General features: G+C 37.2%; 1 protein-coding gene across 3 annotated transcripts in view; it reads right to left on the reverse strand.

Annotated features, from left to right (window-relative positions):
- Positions 1 to 5,411, reverse strand: part of DEUP1 (deuterosome assembly protein 1) — a 67,702-nt gene extending 62,291 nt beyond the window's left edge. For all 3 annotated transcript variants that reach the window (XM_016158714.2, XM_016158712.2, XM_016158713.2), the window contains exons 1-2: positions 5,340 to 5,411; positions 4,114 to 4,186 (exon numbers count right to left, since the gene is read on the reverse strand). In XM_016158714.2, coding sequence (XP_016014200.2) covers positions 4,114 to 4,142 — 29 coding nt within the window. In that variant the 5' untranslated portion in view covers positions 4,143 to 4,186; positions 5,340 to 5,411. The remainder of the gene's footprint in view (positions 1 to 4,113; positions 4,187 to 5,339) is intronic.
- Between the last annotated feature and the right edge of the window lie 13,164 nt (positions 5,412 to 18,575).

The raw sequence follows: 18,575 nt of genomic DNA on the forward strand, positions 1-18,575 counted from the left end.
TAGCAATGACCTTCATAGATAAGTTTATTAAACATAAACTTTAATAATCTTATGTATATCAGCTGGTGGCTATGCTGGGCCCTCAGAGAGCTGCAGCTTCATTGTAGCTGGTGGACAGGTTTCTCTGGAAAACCTAATTGAATTCTCTTTTGGAGCAGCAGAGGCTAGGAGAAAGGTGGGTCTGTGCAGCAGTTGTTACGGTTTGGGGAGCTGCACAAAAGGAAGCATGGGGAGAAATACACCAGCGCCACACCAACAGAATAACCGATTGTGAAGAAGCTGACGTAAGAATCCAGAGACGATTTCAAACAATTTTTATTCATATTTTAACGAGTCAGGGTGTATCGCACTGATTAAAAAGGGAACTTAGAATGCAAAGGGAACAATGAAATAAATATACAAAAAAGTTGTTCTTGGAAATAAAAACATGTTTACCGAATATTAAATACCTCAGTAGAGGCAGTAGAAAAGAAAGAGACTATAATCGTTGCTGAAATAAAAATGAGAAGACTCAAGAAATTCCTCCTGAACACAGAGCAAAAAAGATAGTGATGGAAAGTATGAGTGAAAAGAAAAAGACATAAATGTTCTAGGAGATAAAAATGAAACAAGATAGCGGAGAGTTACTAATCAAAGAAATAGAAGAAAATTTCACTGAGCTGAAGAGATTTGAATTTGTAGAGCAAAAGTGTTCACAAAATGCTGTGAAAGATTATTGAGAAAGAAACCATACCTAGAATGTTACCCTGGTAAATTTGAAAATTCCAAGGATAAAAAAAGTGCCATTAGCGACAACATGGATGGATCTCAAGAAAATCATGCTAAGTGAAATAAGCGAGACAGAAAAAGTTGAAAATCACATGATATCACTTATATGTGGGATATAAACTTAAAAGCAGCAAATGAACAGGACAAACAAACAGAGACTTATGGACATGGACTAGTGGTTACCAGAGGATAAGGGGGAGGGGAGAGGGGGAAGGTAGATGGGGTCAAGGGGGTCAAATATGTGGTGACAGAAGGAAATCTAACTATGGGAGGTGAACTCGCAGTGTTAATATATATATACCTTACTGTTAAAAAATAAATAAATAAAATAATCACAATACATCTGGAAGATCCATTGTCCAAAAAAAAAAAAAAGTCCCATAAGCCTCCAGACATTAAAAAAAAAACCTTGAAAGGTAGAGAATGAAACTGGCGTTGGTCTTTTTATCTGCAATACTCAATTCTTCAGGGCAATGGGAATAATGTTACAGACTTTGCATATTAAAGTAAAAATAAGACATTTGGACATATAAAAAGTTAAAAAGTATACCACCCATTTTCACATTTACGAAAAAATTATCTAAGGAAACACTTCAAGCAAATTATCCAGGAATCATGAAAGTAACTGAACTGTATTTTTCAACTCAAAAAATCAGAAGAACAAGATAAAATAAATCATAAAAGAACAAATTAATGAGTAAAAATTCGTGAATAAGAAAACGAAAAGCAATATCTAGACATGGTTCTCTTTTAAAGGCCAATAAAAACAGATCATATATTTGTTCTATCACTATGTTCTGGGCACATGGTCTAAAAACAAATAAAAAGAATAAACTCGAGTATGACTGTTTCTATTAGAAGGAGTTTAGGTTGATTATTATGGCATAAATACAAACACCTATAATTAGGAGAAATATTAGATAAATTAAAATCAAACCCTGTTATAATCCAGATGTCAGGGAATAATGATTCACCCACATTATAAATGTTCTATGTAAAAGCTCTCACCTTAGGCCTTTGCACTTTCTGTCTGAAACTCTCTTTGCCCAGAAATAATCTCTGTTCAAATGGCGCCTTACCAGGGAATCCTTGTTTGATCACCCATCACACTCTATTCCTCTCCTCCTTAGCCTGCTTTATTTTTCTTGATATCACTGTTTGGAACATGTTTATATCTCCCACTGTCTCTCCCACTAACATGTAAGTGCCTTAGAGCAGTCATCTCTATTTTGTTCACTGTTATCTTCCTGGTGCTTTGACCAATGACTGACTTATAATAGATTCTAGAAAAATATTTGTAAAATACAGGCTGGTCTACAAAACATTACCATGCATGTAGATGACATGGGTTGATAAGTATGTAACAAGTCCTTGATAAATGAGGGTTTATTGCCTTCATGATCTAGAGTTTTACATATTTCTCAATAGCATGTGAGACAGAGGTGAAGCCAACACTGGCTCTCCATGCTTTGGAGATCGTGGTAGACAATGTCTGGGCCCATAGCTGCTGTGATGAGGGCAGTAGTTCCTCATGGAAATCTCCAATTACTCTCATTCACTTCTGAGTTGTGAATGCATTGTACCCAAACACACTCTATGGTTCCCTACTAAATTCCAAGTTCGTCACTGATCTTCCTATGAACTGTAGGGCTTAGTGTGATGTCTGGCATGCATTCAGTGTTCCATACTTTTTTTCCCAAAAGAATGAATGAAGAGAAATAGCAGTCTCCAAGGCCTCAGATCTGCAGGAGTGAAGTGATATATCTAGGTTAGCCCTCCATGCCTTGTCACACCAAGGACCTAACACCTGCTCAATCCAGAATACTAACCTGGCTCTGCTATTGATATTAGGCAGGATGCTCCCCGCATCTCACTACCATCCATTTCCAGTAGCAGAGAATGCAAGGATTGGAGTCAGATATATCTGAATTAAAATCCTACCTCCCCCACTAACCAGTTGTATATTCTGGAGAAAGTTCTTACTTCATTTCTCCCTTTTTTTTTTTCTACGTTTCTGAGCTCAGTATGGCAAAGGCTGCTAGCTGTCTTCCTTTTGTTTACAGAACTTCTCAGCTTCCATTTGCCATATGGCTGCCCAGTTAGAGACCACATTTCCTTTCCTTCCGTGCAGCTAACTGTAGCTTCGAGATTAGGTTCTGGCCATTGGGAAGAGAACAGAAGTGAGGCTGAGGCAGGCCACCTCAAGTTCACGCTCCCCCCAAAAATGGTCTTACTCTCTCTCTTCTTGCCCTTCTAGCCCATCATGAACACAGTCACGATGGTGGGAGCTGAAGCAATCACTTTGGGCCCAGAGATGGAAGTTATGTAGTGAGGATGGCAGAGCTTCCTTAGCTGTCTTGAGCTTCTTATCTCTGGACTTGTATATGAAACAGAAATAAATTTCAATCTTATTTAAGCCACTGCATTGTGGGGTCTCTGCCACGAGAACTTAGACTATAGTCTAATATGCTCAATTTTCTTAGTTGTGAAATGACAATAATACCTAGCAAGGCAGAACGAGTATGAAGCAGGACTTTAGAAAGTGATAGCTACTATTATCCAGACTTGTGGAGCATTCCTTTAGCTTGATGTCAAAGTCATGGGCTGAGCAGAAAAACTGAAAGGGAGACATCTGGAGTGGTTGACTAGTGCAAAGTCAGTCTCAGTCAAGATTAGGCACTGCAGTACCGCCCCTACCAACTGCCCCTACCAACCACCTCCTGCCCCCACCCAGCTCTGGGGTCAGTCAATGACCAGTTGGCCAATGAAGCAATAGGAAGAGAAAACTATGGGGTACTGGTGGCAGGGAAGGGGTGGGAACAGATATTTGTGAAAAGGAATTTATTTACAACAGCAAATGCTATACAAACCCTATTCCTTCTCTCTTCCAGGAAAATTTGGTAAAATATCCAGTTCTCATTGCTGCTTTGAGGAGCTAGATCTGTTTTGAGGGTATGTTTGAGTGTTGGGTTCAGCCTTAAAGGCAAGTGTACTAGGATGCTTGAACACTTGGTACAAGAAAGGAGCAAGCTGGCCAGGAGGTGCCACGCTGTGGAAACCCGAGAGCACATGGGGCCTGTATGGGCACCCATCACCCTAAAACATTTTTTAAAAAATCACTGAAAGTTGGAAAACGGTGATTTTCAAGTGCAGATCCATAGTCAAAATCAGAAATACTCCAACTATAGATTCTTAACTAAAGTCACTTGAATTTCTCCCACCTCACTCAACAAAAACAATTGGTACATTCTTCTATTAACACTAAATTTCAAATTCATGTATAATCAGGGAATTCTTGTCATAGTTAAGTTCGAACTTGTTAAATAGAAATTTCTCAGCACTTACCCCATTGTATTATAGGCTTGGTTCTCCATGTCAAGAAACTGCTTCAACTGGTTTAAAGTTCTTGATTTTTAATCTGTTAGGGGGAAAACGGTCTAGATTCTTTAAATGCTTACCTTTATTAACCCATAAAACAGGAAAATTTTGCTATTGGCACACCACTAAGTATGTTTTTTTTCTGAATGGAGTAGCTATTGGTTATACAAAATATATAAACTTGCGCCTCTGTGTGTGTGTGTGTGTGTGTGTGTCTTCATACATTTATGACGTTGTCTTAATGATGAGTTGAAATATGTGGTACTGACTCAAATGAACATTCATTCACTATATAGTGAGCAACAACTTGGTGCCAGGTATTTTGCAAAGTGCTCAGTATATGAGATGCGTAAAACAGAATTCCCGTTCAAGAGGAGTTATAGCTGAATGCTTTCAAACTTTCCTTTCTTGTGGATCTTCTAAGGGATTTGCCTTTATTTGAGAAATGTCTTTCTTTGGCCCTTTCTGAGTTTTGTTAGAATGAATACCATGAGCTTTAGGACAAAGGATTCTCTAAAAATAGAAATCTTACAATTCCTCTGTGCCTCTGTGGGCACCTGCTCACCTTTTTGACAAATTGGGGTATTAGTACTTGCCCAAAGTAAAAAAAAAAAAAAAAGTTTTCCCAGCAATAAAATTTTAATTAAAAAATAATCCATGAGGATAAATGGAAGAAATATTGAAAAGGACTTCAATTTCTCTGAATTACTGAATAAAAGTCAATTAAATAGCATTCAAGATGGTAGAAAGAGGAGGAGGTAGAATCCTGGGCCCACGTCACTCTCAAATCAAAGGATTTAAGAGAGACCCTGGAATTGTGTGTGGAGAGAGGAGGGGTGAGGAGCAGGAATGGGGAACCACGGATAGATTAATAAATTCATTTTGTTGGTTCTCAAATCCCGCACTTTAACATCGGGGAAACCGAGGCACCAGTTAGGTGACTTGCCCAAGGACACACAACTAAAATCTAGGCCTTCTAATTTAGGGAGAATCTCTGCTCTGGATTCTGCAAGAACCATCCCGGTAACCGGAGCTCTCTCCACCTGCCGCATGCGCGCCCACCCGGACTCCGACCTTTCTTCCCGACCAGTGCAGGGTTCAAGGCCAACCTCCCTGGAGCAGTTAGCCTGCCGGTGTCCCCAGCTCCTCTTGGCCAAGCCCAGGGCGAGTGCCGGGGAGCCGGGACGGGTTACCTGCGCCGCACCACGCCGTGCTCTCCCTAGAGGTCTGAGTCCCCGGGAGCAGGAACGCCAGGGTCACCGCCAGCCCCGCCCGCCCCGAGGTGCCCTGCCAGCCGCCGCCAGCCGCGCGCTCCCGCCTCCCGGGCCCGCCTGCCGCGCAGTCAACGCTTCGCCACTAGTTGCCATGGGGACGCGGACCGAACTCGCCGCCAACCGGAGTGGGGCGAGTGGGGGGATGGGAGGACCTGCGGCAGGAGCGGCCAAGAATAGGGCTCCTTGGCCGCAGAAACTTCACCCACGCGAGCGCGACCTCGCAGTCCAGCAGTTTTACGTCTAGTGTTTGAGAACACATCGGAATTCTTTCCTTTTTGTGGCATCCACGGCCTAGCCTAGTGTCCGGCACCCGACAGGGATCTGAGAAATATTTGTTGAATGAACGAACCAACGAACAAAGTGTAAATAGCGGGGTTGGCGTTGGAATCTACATCCAAGTTTCTTATATCCTCTTGGCCCTCCTCCCTCTTACCCACATTTGAAATGGCATGAAAAAGAAATAGACTTGGGGTAAAGGGAGATACTTTTCTATTCACGAAAATGTCTTCCAGTTATGAAGAGGTGGGTTTCTTTTAACAGCATCGCTCAGGGCCCAGTTACTGTGGTCGCAATAACAGCAGAACTGTACCTGTCGTTCCCATACAGTGCATTGGGTTCTTAGAATAATTCTGCAAATCAGGGGGAGCAGACAGTCTTGCTTCCCTTTTAGGGAGAAGGAAATAACTCCTAAGTGGGACAGAACCCAGAGTGACTGGTTCCAAATTCTTTCCTTTTTAAACCAAATTCCAAGAATACTTGATAACAGAAGTTCTGTCACACAGTCCCTGATTTCGAAGAAATGATAGGAAAAAATATATACATGTATGTTTATACATTTTTTTCCTACTAACACCTTGAGTGGTGTCTATAAATACTTAACTTTTGTGTTTGAAAAATATTCTTGCACTTATTTTAGGAACAAAATTCCTTCCCAATACATAAGTCAGTTAATTTCTAATTCTTAAAATCTTTTATTTTCATTCCACTTTTATAACATTAACATTAATTTGCTACTTTAATATGGCTATCAATTTATAAACTACACCAATCCTTCCATTCAGATTCACCTGAATTCCAAAAGAGCATTTGCCGTTTCATGACAAATTGAGTTTCATAGACAAATTGTGTAAAAGCAACTCAGGTTATTAGTTCTAATAAGTGTTCCATAGTTCCTATATTATGCTTGAAGAAAGTAATCATTTTATCTTAACTTGAAACTTCCTGTTATTCTGAAAACCTTAGCTTTGTTCTTTATTCTTGTCTAAAATGAATGGGTCAATGTATTTATTCTGACCCAAGAAGGAAAAAGGAGCGAGGAACAAAATTTAATGAAGTTTCAGGATGTCCAATATCACTCACACAGTGTAGCTCTTTACCATTGCCAGGTACTTTCACATTATTCCCTTAGATACTCTGAAGTATCATGTTATACAAGTGTAACAGGTATTATTACAGCTCCTTTTAGCAGTCTAGGAACCTAAGGTTTAGAAAGAATAAAGGATTTGTCCAAGATGACACCTCTAGTTCAAGTGCAGCTAAGAACCTAGGTGATCTTACTCCAAGTCTAATACTCTTCAAGCTATCTCAAATTTAAGGTTTGATAGGTTTCTTTAGCAGTCAGAATCTTGCAGAGGTACCTGTAGATGTATTTAAAGCCACATTTTCACCAGAAAGAATAGATGTGGGCAGGGCTTACAAAGCATAAGGATATGAGAGAACACACTGTGATGGATTTTAAGAAAATATAAATATAGAATAGAATCCCCCCCACCCACATTCAATTTAATAGGAATAATGGCTTTTATTTCAGGCTGAGACTTAAGGCTTAAAATGCAAAGAACTACCTATATCCCTCACTGCCCCCCGCCCCACCCCCCCAAGTAAGAAGTAACTACAAAAAAGAATTTACCCTGAAATGTACCTATTATTAGATTCAGGTGAAATGAATGAAGAGAACAGAAAGCCCCTGAGTTTAAAGGAGAGGAAGAGTCTACAACCATGCCTCCCTGAACAAGCCCAATCCCCGGAAGCTAAGCAGGGTTGGGCCTGGTTAGTACTTGGATGGGAGACCAGTTAGGAATACCAGGTACTGTAGGCAGAAGGAAGGAAGGGGAGAGGGAGGGAGGGAGGAAGGGGAGAAGGAGGGAGGAAGGGAGGGAAGAAAGGAAGAAGAGTGTGAATAGGGTGCTGGTGAGAGCTCAGTCCTGAAAGAGAGAGGACACAGCGAAATCAGAATAAAATATAAAATATAATCAGAAATGGTTAAAAGAAAATATATGAGGCATATGTGACTGAAAAATGAGGAAAACCAGCAGAAACATCAGACTACGGAAACAGAACCACAGAAGCCTCAGATATTGGAATCAGATAAAGATTATAAAAAATATGGATAGTATGTTTAAAGAAATAAAAGATAAGATTGAAAAATTTGCAAGGAGCACTGAATGTGAAATATGACCTAGCATATTTGAAAAGGAACCAAATGGAAATTCTAAGACTAAAAAAATTACTAATTAAAAAATTAAGAACACAACAGATAGGCAGAGCATTAGAATTGAAACAGGTGCAGAGGAATTTTTGAACTGAAAAACAGAAAGTTTCAAAAAGAAAGTTTCCAGACCGTAGGGAAAGATAAAGTAATGAAAATATTTAAAATGAAGGTTTTACAAATTTAGTATCTATTAATAGAATTATTTATTGTTATGAAAATAAAAATAGATGATACGTATGGAAGTATCTGTTAGGTCGGCGGCGGGTGGGGGGGGTGGGTGACCTGCCTGGAGGCTTCCCAGCTTGACATCGAACCGGACAAAGGCCCACCCTAAAGCCCTGGCGCCACCACCCTAATCCGGATGCTCAACTGACATTCCCCATTCTATACCCTACCCCCACATAACCTTATAAAACTACGCCCTCCCATCCCAGGACACGACTTCTCTGGCTCTTCTCCTCTCTGGACCAGAGAACCTCACCCAGGAGCGTTCTCTCCCAATAAAGGCTTGGTTTTAAAACTTCTCAGTTTGTCTTGCGTTTACCTTGCAGTATCCACTACATACCCTGGCATATTGTGGGAATTTAAGAAGCATTTGTCAAATTTGAAGTAAAATATTACGTGGCTATTTTGCAAGTCATCTGTCACTTTTTATAATTTCTATTTTTCTGTCAAAATGTTCAAGCTTCTCTTTTAATTTTTAAAACATATTAATCTTAGTCTTTCTATTTTGTGTTTTATAATTCTAATCCCTGAAATGTTTGGGATTTATTGCCATTAGTTTTTACTCTTGTCTTGTTTTCTTGTATAGTTTATGTTTTCTATGAGATAATTTAGGGAGAGTAACTTTTTTCCTGACATTGAGGCTAGGATTGAGGTTGAAGAGATTTACATTTACTTTTGAGGGTTACCTCAAGGCATGACCAACTGCAAATCACTTTACATTAAATTCTTCACAGGATGTTTTTTCAGACGGCACAGGTAATATGAACAAATGAAAAATGAGTGATAAGGTCACTTTGTGATGTACATTTTTGGAGAAAGAACTTTCCTTCACCCAGTGCCAAAAGTCAAGATTGTTGTTTTCTGTTGTTTCATTTTTGTGACTTAAAAAATATATATGCTTTTTATTTTAGAATGGTTTTAGATTTATAGAAAAATTGTGAAGATAATACAGAGAATTCCCATAAACCCCACATCTAGTAGCCCTTGTAATTGACATCTTACATTAATATGGTCCATTTGCCACAATTAATAAACCAGTACTGATATATTATTAGTAACTTAAGTCTGTTCTTTATTTAGATTTCCTTCCTTTTTTTTCTGTTGCAGTATCCCATTAAGGATACCATATTAGTTAGTTATCATGTCTTCTTGCCCATCTCTTGGCTATGACATTTCTAAGAATTTTCTTGTTTTTGAAGATTTTGACATGTTTAAGAGGTGTCGGTCTGGCACTTTGTCGAATATTCCTCAGATGGAGTTTGTCTGGTGTTTTACTCATGATTAGACTGTGATTATTGGTTTGAGGGAAGATCACAGAAATAAAGTGCCGTTTTTATTACATTATATCAAGTATACATAATATTAACATGATTTAATACTGTCAACATTGATCTTGGTCACCTGGTTGAGACAGCATTTGTCCGGTCTCTCCACTGTCAAGTTTTCCCCCTTTCCCTTTCCATGCTGAACTCTTTAGATAGAAGTCATTATGTGCAGTTCACACTTAAGTAGTGGGGAGTTATGCTCCATCACCTTCTAAAGACAGAATATGTATATAATTATTTAGAATTTTTTTTGCGCAGATTTGTCTCACCTCCAGCATTTATTTATGTCAGTATAGACTAGTAGATATTCATTGTACACTTTGAATTATAATCCAAAGCTACTTTAGTTTGTTTCTCAAATTGTTCCAGTTTGCCATTGAGAGCTCTTTTATTTAACTCCTATGTCTCTTTTTCTTACCCTCATAATTGTGGGTTTTAAGTTTTTGTTATTGTTGTTGTTGTTGTCATTTTTCACTTGAGTACTTCATTGCTTTCTGGTATTGTAAGATATTCTAGGCTTATCTTGTAAATGTAAATTCCTGCTTCAGTCCTAGAATCAGCTATTTCCCCATGGAACTATGGTTCCTTTTATTTAGAATGCAATGAGAAGCCAAAATCTGGGCACTAGGTGTATTCATTGCTACTTATGTGTCCTTGATTCTAGGCCCTCTTAGCTGACAAAGCAAGGAAATACATGTATCTATTATATTAATCCATGTATATACAAATATTTATAAATATTTCTATGTGTAACTATTCATATCTTTATTAGGCTGAACATGAGTTCCCACTGTAATCTCTAACTCTAATCTATTGCCCACATGGATCACCTTAGCCTTCTCCCCTTGCTTATTTGTAAACTCCTACCCCAACAGTGAAAAACTGGCTCCCACCACCTGCCATCCAATTTACTTAATTTATACAACTGCGGTGTATAGGTATAGCAGTATTGGAATTGTTTTTCTGTAGCCTATAGAAAATAACTTTGTCAATTAGAGTACAATACTTATGTGCAGCTAATTTTGCCTTCGGTCTTATAGTTTCTACTCATTTCCAAAGTTATTTAGATCAATAGCTTTTCTCCTCACCTCTTTCAGTGTGAGGTTATTTCATACATTTGTAACACAATTAGTTTCTTTTGTCACATTCTGTATTTCATTCTGGGATCTTCCAACCTCCTAAGTAATTTTTTAAATTACAGACCTTGAGGTTCACTCTCCGTACCTCATTTACTTGTATAGCCAGTGCAGACTTTTGGGATCCCAGTTATATGCTGAGCTCTTCTGTTGGAATCCTCACCTGGACTCATCCTGGGCTTTATATCCTGTTGCCCCTCTGCAGGTAGCCATTGTAGTATAAGCAGAAACACTCAGAGCAAAGCTACTTTTAGCATTCACTCCCTTGTTAGAGTTCTTGCTTTCGCTTGGGTTTTGAAATCTATTGGTTCCATTTTTTCATTCTAAATCAGCAATATAATGATATTTTATATAATATTTTATTTGTTTCAGTTAGGAGTGTTGTTCAGGGTACCTGAACATGCTGCCAAAAATGGAAGCACTTTCTACATTATTTTCATTTTTTTTATATTCCATTATATATAAATGTCTTTTAACTTCCCTCAGCTCTTTATTTTTGAAAACAGAAAGTGTGAAAATTATGAATGGGTTAAATAAATAATGCTTCAAGATCAGACCTCATCTGCTATAAATCGTGATATTAGTAAAAAATCGAAGAACACAATATGACAATTTATAAAGTAAGAGAATATGGCTTTAAAATATATTTATAACACAGAATTTTGTATTAGGAAATTCAATTGGTATTTTATTGTTACTTAATTTTATTGAAATGGTTTCCATGAATTACTTCCTGTGTATCTCTGAGCGTCATGTTTTCTGGTTATCATACAAACAATGATTAACGTGCAGTTGGCTGAATAAAACTGAGCTACAGATATACGAAGAAGTACTTTAAATAAATATTAATGAATAAACATTTTGTCATCACCATGAGAGACTGCAGCACCTGTTTCGGAGAGATATCAGTGTTTTATCCATTTTAGTGTCACCCTTCAATGATCATGTGGAACAACATGCAGGTTGAAGAAAAATGGCTCCCAGTACCCTCGTTACTTAGGTTTGTGTTGCAAGACTGCTCATCATGTCGCCGCTATTATGCCTTTTTGTTTCTGATATAAAGCATGTTAGCATCGTTGCTGTTGCTACTGAATATGAATTGTCATTCCTAGAATAAAACGTTATTCTAGGAAGCATACGGATTCAACATTAAAAGAATGCAAGGTTGCCACATTCAATAGGAAAAAAGAAAACCAAAACATTTTTTCTCCTTTTCTTTTCCCAGACTCAAATTAGGAAAGCTCTTAGATATGTGGCAGAAAAGGAAACAGTGAAATGTGTACCATGAGCTCTAGTTTGCAGTGTCCTCATTACAGTGCCGTTCACCCCATCACGGTTGCATTCTACGGCGCTATGATTTCATACAAGGCTTGTTAGAAAACAACTTTGACAGCACAGGGGAGTTATCTTCTCTCAAAAATAAATTTACATCGTTCTGATGAAACATTTTGGAATGTCACCTGAAAAGTATACTCGCCTTCAATCAGTGGTGACCTCAACATCCAGGAACCAAAATTACCTCTGAAAGTTTTTAAATTGCTTTGTGAAGAAGGTGTCAATCTCATTATCCCAGAGTTATGTTAAAATTCATTATTCAGTCCTATTTCTGAACCAATTGGGAGAATTTTCTCTTCTTGACATGAATCCTTAGATGGTAGAGAATGATAATCATTGTGAGAAGAAATGACATTTTCTTTTCTTTTTCTTTTCATAGTTAAATGTTTCAATTGCATTTTCTTACTTTAACTGGGTATAATTCACTTGCTATTGATGGCTGAATTAAGTTTGTAAACCATGAAGGAAGGGAAAATATTTGTTCTTTTGAAAAAAAGAATCAATAGCAGTTAGCAGTGTCCTTCAGGCAGGAAAAACATATAATTTCAATGTTCATCATTTTAAATCGTGGAATTCTTTTCATGAATCCTCCTTTTTTTTGAATACACAATATGAAACAACTATACAAATGATTTACATCTAAGAAAGTCAGCCGAGCACTATAGAAAGAATATGGGCTTTGAATTCAGACATACAAGAGTTTGAATTTTGACTCTATCATTTAATAACTATAGGACTGTGGCCAAGTTATTTAATCACATTGGATATTAATTTCCTCATTTCTGTAGTGGGAAATAATACAAAACTGTAGTAAATATTGAATTAGCTCAGGTATGCATATAATGCATTTGTTATGTAGTGGGTACTCCAAAATAGTTTGAATTAGCATCATTATATTGTTCTTACTAGTATTATTATTATAATTATTCCTATTTGTTATATAACTATTCTACTATGTTTAAAATATCAGTGAGGAAAAATACACAGCAACTTTTAGAGATAGGTTAGCCTGAACAAATTATGAAAAAAAGCTTAGTCAGATAACACTTGAATGATGATGATTAAATAGTAATAAATGGGAAAGGAAAAAATAATTAAATTAATTGGTCACTAAAGTATTTTTTCCCAATTAAAAGTCAACCTCATGGGGTTAAATGAAGACTTTCTGCATATCTGAATTTCATTTATTCTGTCATTCATCCATTCAAAAACTGCCCATTTATGTAATATGAACTATATGCTCAGCATTGTGGAAGAGGAAAAACCAGGGATAGTAGAGCATAAAGAAAATTTCATCTAAAATAAACAAAGTGCTTTTTTTCAAACCATAAACATACAAAATATGTTCACCCTCAACAAAACGTTAAGGACTACAAATTAATAAAAATATCAGATACTTTCTCTCATAGGATTGAGAAAAATTAGACATTTCAAATTGGTGAAGATATAGAGACACTCTTATCCACTGTTTGGGAGAATGTAAATTGTTACCATTCTTTTGAGAAGGTAATTTGACAGTATCTAAATTTGAAATGTGCATAGCCAGGAATTCTAATTTTAAGAATTTATCCCACAGAAAGAATATGTTGAGAATATAATAAATTCATACAAAGAGGCTTGTTGCAGCATTGTTTATAATTGCAAAAAAGGAAAGGGGAGAAGAACAGAATAGTACATTAGTTACGTATTGCTGTGTAACAAATTATCCCCAAAATTAGCAGTTTAAGACAACAAACAGTTATTATCCTACAGTTTTTATGGATCGTGCATTTGGTTGTGGCATATCTGGGTGTTTCTGTCTCAAGGTCTGTCGTGATTATAGTCAAGATATAGGCTAGGACTGCGATCATCTGAAAGCTTGACTGGAACTGGAGGATCCACTTCTAAGATGGCTCACTCACATGTCTGTTGGCAGAGGACCTTGGTTCTCCTCCACACGGACCTCCTCATAGAGCCGCTTGAGCATCCTAAAGACATGGCAGCTGGTTTCTCTCAGAGAGAGCTATCTAAGAGAGAGCATGCAAGAGGAAGCTGTAAGGCTTTTATGACCTAGTCTCAGAAGTAACACACTATCATTTCTATAATATTCTCTTCATTAGCACCAAGTCACGAAGTCCATTTTAAGTGCAAGGGAAGGCAAATTAGACTCCATTTTTGGGGTGGGGTGGGGAGGGGAGAGGGTTGAATGATTTATGTACATATTTTAAAACTATTCCAACCTGTTCTCTGGCCACAAATTATTAAAATTTATACATGAAAAATATGCTCAGCACCTTCCAACTCCACCCCCCAATCCTAAGTCTCAACTCTTCACAGAGTCAGCTTAAAGTCCAGAAATGTCATCGTAATCAGATCAAGGTGTGGATGAGGCTTCTTGGGTGTTCTTTCTTCAGTGCAACTCCTTGAGTACTGTTCCTTCTATCTCAAGCCCTGGGAGATAAAGAAACAAATTATTTGCTCAAATATACACTTAATATACATATGTGGTACAGGCATGGATAACTACTCTAGACATTTTCGTTCAAAAAGAGGGAAAATGGAGGCTCAAAGCAATCACTGTTCTAGTGCAATTCTGACATCCACCCAGGTGCATGTTAGAAGTTTCTCGATTTGAACTCGGTCTTACTCCTTCCCAGGAATAACTCTCCATGGCTCTTGGCTGCACCCTTGGTGTTCTTGTTTCCATCCTCTGAGTCATCCTTCCTTTTCCTTGACAGATAACCTGTCTGGGAACTGTGTAGTTTTCTCAGTAAAATCTTGGCTTCTTCATTGTATCCTTTCTCTATCTCCTTCAATCTAAGCTGCTGGTATTTCTTTAATGACAATTATTTTTAGAAACTCTGTGGGTCTCCTATGAGGAAGCAGATATTTAAGCACACAAGGCCTTCAGCAAAGCCAAGCCTTTAATGAGCCCTACCCTCTCCCACAATTTTAGGGCCTCTTTCTTAAATTATGGACTCAAATAAGAATGACAAGAGATTTGAGGAAACATTTAACTTCAGAGAGACCAAAACAATTAGAAAAAGGTAACACAGAGACAAACAACGTAGGAAGCAGCGGGAAAAAAAAAACTATAATTATTTTTAGGGAAATAAGAAAAGGCATTATTACATCTATAACATGCATAAAAATATTTAAAAAACATTTAGAAAACAAATTAGGGCTCTTAGAAAATTTAAAATGTGATATGAGAAATTATAATTCTGGAATAAAATTTAGAATGTATTAATAATAGGTATACAGAAAACTATCAACTAAAAAAGATAATTATTAATTCTGTAGAAAACATTATATTATATAAGAAAAGAATATAATAAAGTACTTGGCTCAGGAAAAAACAATGTTTACATAGATCAAATAATGAAAATCCAAATAGTGATTTATCAAAAATGTGATATAGCTATTTATGTGGTTAGATGAGGGAGGAGAATTCAGTGTGAGTATTCCATGAAGTTGTGACCTATCTTTAACAATGGGAAGCACATAGATAATAACTAACATACAAAATACGAAAGAGTAGAATAGACTTATTTATTAGAAACACAAAAAATGTGGTAGACATTTGGCATTTTTTTTCAGGTCGTTCACACCTTTTGAACAACATCCTATTATATTTGGAAAATTTACTGCCAGATGAGCCCTGTAACCTCAAAATAAACCCAGAAAATTCTGTTTCTCAGCGTCCTTTGCAGATAACACAGACACACGTAACTTGAGCTCCACTACATTCACTCATGAGATTTTGAATTATATGTGAGCAACTTGAGGGAGGTGGTCCCATACGGAAAACATTTGGTTGGTGAGGGCTGTGAAAGCATCATTTAGCTTTGGCAGGTTGTCACAAGGTTGAGAGTCAGAGCAGAATGAGCATCAGTGGGGAAAATCGTGGTAGAATGTGTTTCAGGGCAGTTTTGCTGTACGGTTATAACTGTTGCTCCTGAAAGCTCATCCCTACGAGCTACACGATACCCAGAGTCAGTTGTTTACTGCCTGGGAACTAACACCCTAAGAACTATAGAGGCAAATACCAAAAGAAAAGCTAAGTAAGTTCAAATGAAATATGTTAAAAAATACTAACTTAGACAAACAAAGTTCAGGAATGGGAAGAAGTCAATCAGGAAACTAATGTTTTTCATTGTGAACCTTTGTCTTTCTGTTGGGCTTTTTAATAATCACTATTTGACTTTCTAACCATATATATGTTTGATAAAAATGGAAATTGAAACAAAAAGAAAAAAAAAAACGAAGAAACAGTGAGAACTATCTTTTGGAGAGTATCAATGCACCCCACAGGTGTTACCAATTTCTTCTCTGTCCGTGGGAGACATTACTAATTGATAATACCTCACTTTCCCTCCAGAGCCTAGAAACTGACTCACCATCCTTCCCAGTAACTATTTCTAGGTCAATCAGAGTTGGGTCTTCAGATGGAAACTATTTGCCATTCTTGGCGTAAGAGAAAATACTCAATCTCTCATAGGGCCTGGCCCTGGATTTTTTGAGTTTGAGTGAAAGCAAGCCCTGTTTTATGGTTTACCAAATTAGATCATGTATCCCAGTATACCTAATTCTTACAAACACCTTAATTAAAGGATGTAAGTAAGTCATCACTATAGAACCGTGTTATTCCCGTGAAATTGTTACAGTCAAAAAAAGCCATTTAGATTTCTGAACACTAGCATGCAGATACACTTTGAAACTTTACATCACTATGATTAATAGAATTTAATTACTTAAGAGTTTCCAAAGCAGCGAAATATCTCCACCAGTAGCATTGGCATTACACTTTATAAGAAAATCATGTTCCTTGAAGTCAACACATAATTAATTCACATTTGGAGATGAGGCTACCATGACGATATGACAATTTAATGAGGTTTGAACAATTTCAAAAAAGGGATTATTAAAAGGAAGAGAAAAGAAATGCTTTGTGATAGAAAAATAGAATAATAGAGTTATCTGGACAACTTTCAACTGTCATTTGCAAGGATTTTTGTCACTCTTTTATCATAGTTTTCATTCTTTCTTTTTTCCATTTCTATTACTACAGCGGTGAGATTATTTGTTCTATGAAGAAAATGCTTTTCTGTACAAAATTCAAGGAGCATACTTAACATCCATCAAGCACAGCAGCTGTTAAAATCTTCTGGCATTTTTCAATGCCACTTTTATATTCCTTGGAATTTGATTGTATCTGCCTCATTTTTATATTAATCACATGGCTAGTGTGCAAGGGCAAAAGTTTATAGCTCAAATTTTCTTATCCACAATGTCTCAGAGGATATTTTATCTCAGGTCCTGGAGAGAGAGTCCTAACGGTATGTGGTAAATGAACTGTGAGCCAATGTGAGTAATAGTACAATGTGAGACAAAGCATCAGAAAATCTAAGTCCCCAAATTCTACCAATACAGTGGAGTGACTTTGAGCAAGCCACTTAACCTTTGAATCTCATCTCTCTCATCTATAAAATGAGATGATTGGGTTTAATGATCTCTCAGACTGGTCCCCGCACCCAAATCCCTTAATATTGATGTGACATGTTTTATATCTTTTAGGATTTCTATGGATGAGTGTTTAAACACAGAAAGTATGTAGGTAGAGTAGCCTGTATTATCTTAGGGAAACCTAAAAAGCATGGCTAGCGTTAAGAGCAATGCCAGGACAAGTACAGTATACATAGGAATCTATTGGGCAATTTAAGGCTGCTATGGTTATGTATAGTTAGGAAAAAGTATTGAGAAGCTGAGTATCATTTAGAAAATATCTCTGTGGGAATTACCTATGCCAAGAATAAAGCTTCAAGGAAAATGAAACAATAACATAAAAGGAATGAAGTGACTCACATATGTTTTTATTTGTTTGTTTATGGACAACGTATGAAAAGGAATTGTGTACTTTTTTGATAAGGAGGTGTAATTTGGTTGAGTAGGATATGAGATGGCAATCATATCAAAGCCCTACCTCACAAATTTAGGCAAATTAATTATTATTTTTAGAATTTTATTTTATTATGTTTCAAGTATATAGTACATTGGTTAGACATTTATATCGCTTAGGAAACGATCCTCCAATTGCTCTTTCTCTCCTCTGGTTCTCCATCTTGTCTATATAATAATGCTGACTGCATTCCCCATGCCGTTCTCCCCAACCCCGTGACCATCTAATTATTTTTCTTTATTTCTGGCTCATTATCAGTTAAGTTTTGAAGGTTTAGTGTTTACTTTTTAGTACTTTGTAATTCAGGAACATAATTCAGCCGAGTGCGCAGGGGACCAAGACTCTAAATCAGACAGAACTGGATTTGAATCTCAGCTCCATGACTTACATTCTGTGTGTTCTTGGAAAAAAATGGAAGAAAAAAAAAAAGTCTCTCTAACCTTGGTTTCCTCATCTGTAAGGAGTGAATATATCTATGGCAGAAATCTTCCATTTTTTACCTGCCTGGCATTCTTTCACCTTCTTTTGAAACCCACCTTTCCTACAGGGACACTCATTCCATGTGGTTAGTTCAGGTAGGGACAGAAACCACTCTGTTTTATTCACATAATCAATCTCAACTTCAAGGATAAGCAGATGACTCAAGGCAGCCAATCAGACAATTCTCTGGGATTTTAATCTCAGAGGAATAGGGAAGATACTCCC

Source organism: Rousettus aegyptiacus, unplaced genomic scaffold (assembly GCF_014176215.1).
Source record: "Rousettus aegyptiacus isolate mRouAeg1 unplaced genomic scaffold, mRouAeg1.p scaffold_m13_p_5, whole genome shotgun sequence".
Taxonomy (NCBI): Eukaryota; Metazoa; Chordata; class Mammalia; order Chiroptera; family Pteropodidae; genus Rousettus; species Rousettus aegyptiacus.